The 3658-nt window shown below is 33.5% G+C and overlaps 1 protein-coding gene across 2 annotated transcripts; it reads left to right on the plus strand.

Annotated features, from left to right (window-relative positions):
* Window positions 1-1416: 1416 nt before the first annotated feature.
* LOC126703229 (uncharacterized) lies at window positions 1417-3271 on the plus strand. Of its 2 annotated transcripts, none has more exons than XM_050402185.1 (2): window positions 1417-1576; window positions 1794-3271. In XM_050402185.1, exon 2 carries the CDS (start codon window positions 1810-1812, stop codon window positions 2743-2745), a length of 936 nt encoding a protein of 311 aa, XP_050258142.1. In that variant the 5' UTR covers window positions 1417-1576; window positions 1794-1809; the 3' UTR covers window positions 2746-3271. The 2 variants fall into 2 exon arrangements, with proteins under 2 accessions (XP_050258142.1, XP_050258141.1); XM_050402184.1 differs by having other exon boundaries at window positions 1418-1576; window positions 1732-3271.
* The last annotated feature ends 387 nt before the right edge of the window (window positions 3272-3658 follow it).

Genomic DNA, 3658 nt, shown 5'->3' on the forward strand with positions numbered 1-3658 from the left:
CTAGACACACACAACCAATGTATGTTAAGAATTAATAAATGCAAAATTATGAGCTATAATGCACATATATATTTTAAAAGACAGTTATTACTTATTAATGATTTATTGGCTTACATATACAAATTCATTGTCATTATGTGTGATTTTTTGGGTATATGAGCTGTATGACTTTATTTGTTAAAAATGTATAAAATATTATTTAATAAAGTATTAAATGCACCTTAATTGCTGTCCTCAAAGCATCATTAAGAAAAGCCTAGAAATAAATGAATTTTTTTTTTTAAACTATCTTGATGAGTTGGTAGGCTAACATGAAAAGGCTTTTTATTCATTTTTTAAGGAAAGTGCCACTTAACAAAACAATAGACCATTATGGCTAAAATTAGCATTAAAAGGGTTGAGCATTAGGGGATACCTTTTATGGTTGAGATGAACCAATATATAAGATAGGTTCAAGTTGTATGCCTAACATAACTTAAAAATTAAAATTTTTTTTTTTTTTTTAAATTGTAGGTTTCTAAGAGATCTAACGGTTACAAAACACTATTCTCCATGGCATGAGTAAAGACTTATCACTTTCCTCGGCAACTTACTTAATTAATAGCTCCTAAAAATAAAATAAAATTAATAGCATTTTTTTTCTCTCTTTTACCACATAGGAAATGTTAATGAATGCCCTAAAGGTATTGGTTTAAAAACTATTTTTAGAAACATTTTATTAGAAAATGATAAAGCAAGTAATTTTTCTGTTAGTTTTTTACATTTCCCATGAAAGTGATAAAAACTTTCCTGATATGGTTTATTAATAATTGTCTTAAGAGCACCTTTTAATATGACCCCTTATCCCATTATGTTTATAGCCATAATCGTTTAGAGAGAGAATAACATATTTAATGCTGACAAGGTCCATATCATACTCCAATTGTATAACATATATAATATTGTTCCATACATATTCAATATCACATTCAGACAAGAAATAGCTAATCAAAACATCGACATTCCAATCAAAACAATGCATTATAGAACCCACACAAAAAAAAAAAAAAAAAAAATGACACAATAAATCATTTCCTTTATTTTTCCATAAATCTTACAACATTGAAGCTTTAAAATTCTATAAAATCGTTTTCTATTAACCTGTCATCAGATATTCAGAGGACGTAAACTAGGATCTAATATGTCACATGTTATATTTCATTTAATATATATATATATATATATATATTATAAAAGGGTTAATTTTTTATTTTGAGGAAAAAGGGGTTAAAACTTAAAACTTAAAAATAAGAAAGAAGTTAAAACATAAAACCCAATAAATAAATAGAAAGGAGAGATATTAATATTTTTCATGGGCTTTTAAAAATCTTTCAGAGTGTATTAAACATTGAGCTCTGGCCCATTCATTATAGTGAATATATTGCACTAGTGGACCATTGACCTTATAAATCAAGCCCAAGTTATGCCGAAAGAAAAAAAAATGGTCGAATTTATAAGTTCTCCACGTAGCTTCTAAAATTGCAGGCTTGTCCCTGATCAGTAGAGCCTAGCACTGCCAGCATCGAACACGATTATGGTAAGCTAGTTTCTTTATCTTTATTTCCTTCTTTGTCATTACGTGTGTATATATATATATTTTTCCTTCAATTAACTCTCATTATGATGCAATTATTTTTGTAAGATATTATGTACACTGCATGTTTGATGAATGTTCCAAACGAAATTTTACAGCTAATGTGTTAAGGTGGGATTTGGGTTTTGATCCAAAAGGTTGTTTTATTATATATATAAAGGAGTCTGGGCTGGCTTATGATGGTGCACACATATATACAGAAGCTTGTCCATGGTACAAAGTGTTTAAAAACTAAGCAAAATGGAGCTGCTTATATGAATGTTATGCTATATCACTGTTCAGAAGTATCCCATCAAGAGCCTTTACATTGTGAATGGTATGAGAAGGAGTTTCCAAAGATAACAGAATTGAGCCACTTGTTGAGAAATGTGGATTGGCTTGATGGGAGGGTAGTTCATGTCAGGGACAATTCAATTGTCTTAGATGGTGAAATTGAACACAAAAGGCAAACTTTCAAGTCCCTGGCCAGGGTCTTTATTGGGTCTCCATCAATTCAGCAAAAGATTCAGAAAAATGTGATGGCCTTATCATTGGTGGCAAGTAACAACTGCACCCCATTTGTTCGTTTCAGTGAACCTAGTGAAAGAGAGCCTATGATTGTGAATTCACTCACTGAAGTGTGCAACTTCCTGAACATTTCTGCACAACAAAGGAAGGTGGTTCTGCACACAATATGCCCACAGGTCACGCAAATGAGGATATGGACAGGTACACTCGAGGAGATACTAAATGGATTGAAATCTGAGTTGGATTTGTTAAGTTGTCAATGCTCTAGCAAAGGGACCAAGATGGGTCCGCAGATTGTTTCTAGCTGTCTAAAGTTCCTGGCTGACACAGCTATTTCCTTTGACCATGATTCTGCTTGTTGGATGCGGCTTGCGCCTGCAAAAGTTGTTGACTCCTCTGCTTCACATAAATGGGAAGATGTTCTTGAGATGTTCAATGATCTCATTGAGTGTTTGAAAAGTGAAAAGGAATTATGTCTTCTTGTGGGGAAGGTTGAGGTCATGAAAGGAGGACTGTCTCAAATCAAGGACATATTGATTGATAAAAGTATTGGACACAAAGAAGCTCGGCATCAAGAAAGCCTAGTGGAGAAGAAGCTCTCCTAGACATTGGGTCACTCGTCCAAGTGCTTGTTTACTCTTTTATTATATTACCTCCATGGGCATGCTAGAGATATTGAAGTGGATTTATGCGGTCGAATTTATAGCGTTGGTGATGAGGATAGGTTTTGCTTGTACATGGGAAAGATTTTGACTACAGAAGAGGATAAGATGGTTTGGAGTAAGGTAAGGCAATTGGACAGGGCTCTTCGGCTTTTCAAGTTTGTGTGGGAAACTGTGGGAATGAGAGGAGTTTTCAGCTGCAAGGCCATTTGTGGTGTGTTGGTGCTGAGGGCAGGATGCTTACTTATAGAGGAAATACATTCTTTGTACATGGGATCAGTGTTTGACAAAAAATTCCCTATACATATTAGTTCAGATGGTGAAAAGATATTTCATGGTGATTCATGGATCAGTGCACACTCTATGCAAGTCATTTCCAGATACTTATACTCAAACTATTATTCATATGTGAAATAAATTGATATGGAGTCATTCGTGTACTATTTAACTAAGGAAGAATTTCGCAATACACCCTACCTTCTTTCTCCTCTTCCATGCCAAATATTCTTAGAATGCTAAGGAGTTCTAGTTCAAACGGCACATCTTCCCTTGTAAAAGTAAGATAGAGGCTAAGGTCTTATGCTTAACACTCACCAAGTGCGTATGTAATATCAAAAGAAAAAAAGTCAAATATTCTAACAAAAGAATTCACTTACTCTAATGATTTGAAAGCCTCCATGGAATATCAAGTAGGGAGGACAAAAAGGTTTACTAGTACTACTCTCTACTGCCACTTATATAACAGCAGTAAAGTACGCTTGAATGCATAATTTAAGATAATGCCATTAGACCACAACAAATTAAGAGAGAAAAACTATAGTCAATTTATCTTCCATAAACGACCTGAACTTTGCTA

The sequence above is a fragment of the Quercus robur genome, chromosome 10 (assembly GCF_932294415.1).
Source record: "Quercus robur chromosome 10, dhQueRobu3.1, whole genome shotgun sequence".
Lineage (NCBI taxonomy): Eukaryota > Viridiplantae > Streptophyta > Magnoliopsida > Fagales > Fagaceae > Quercus > Quercus robur.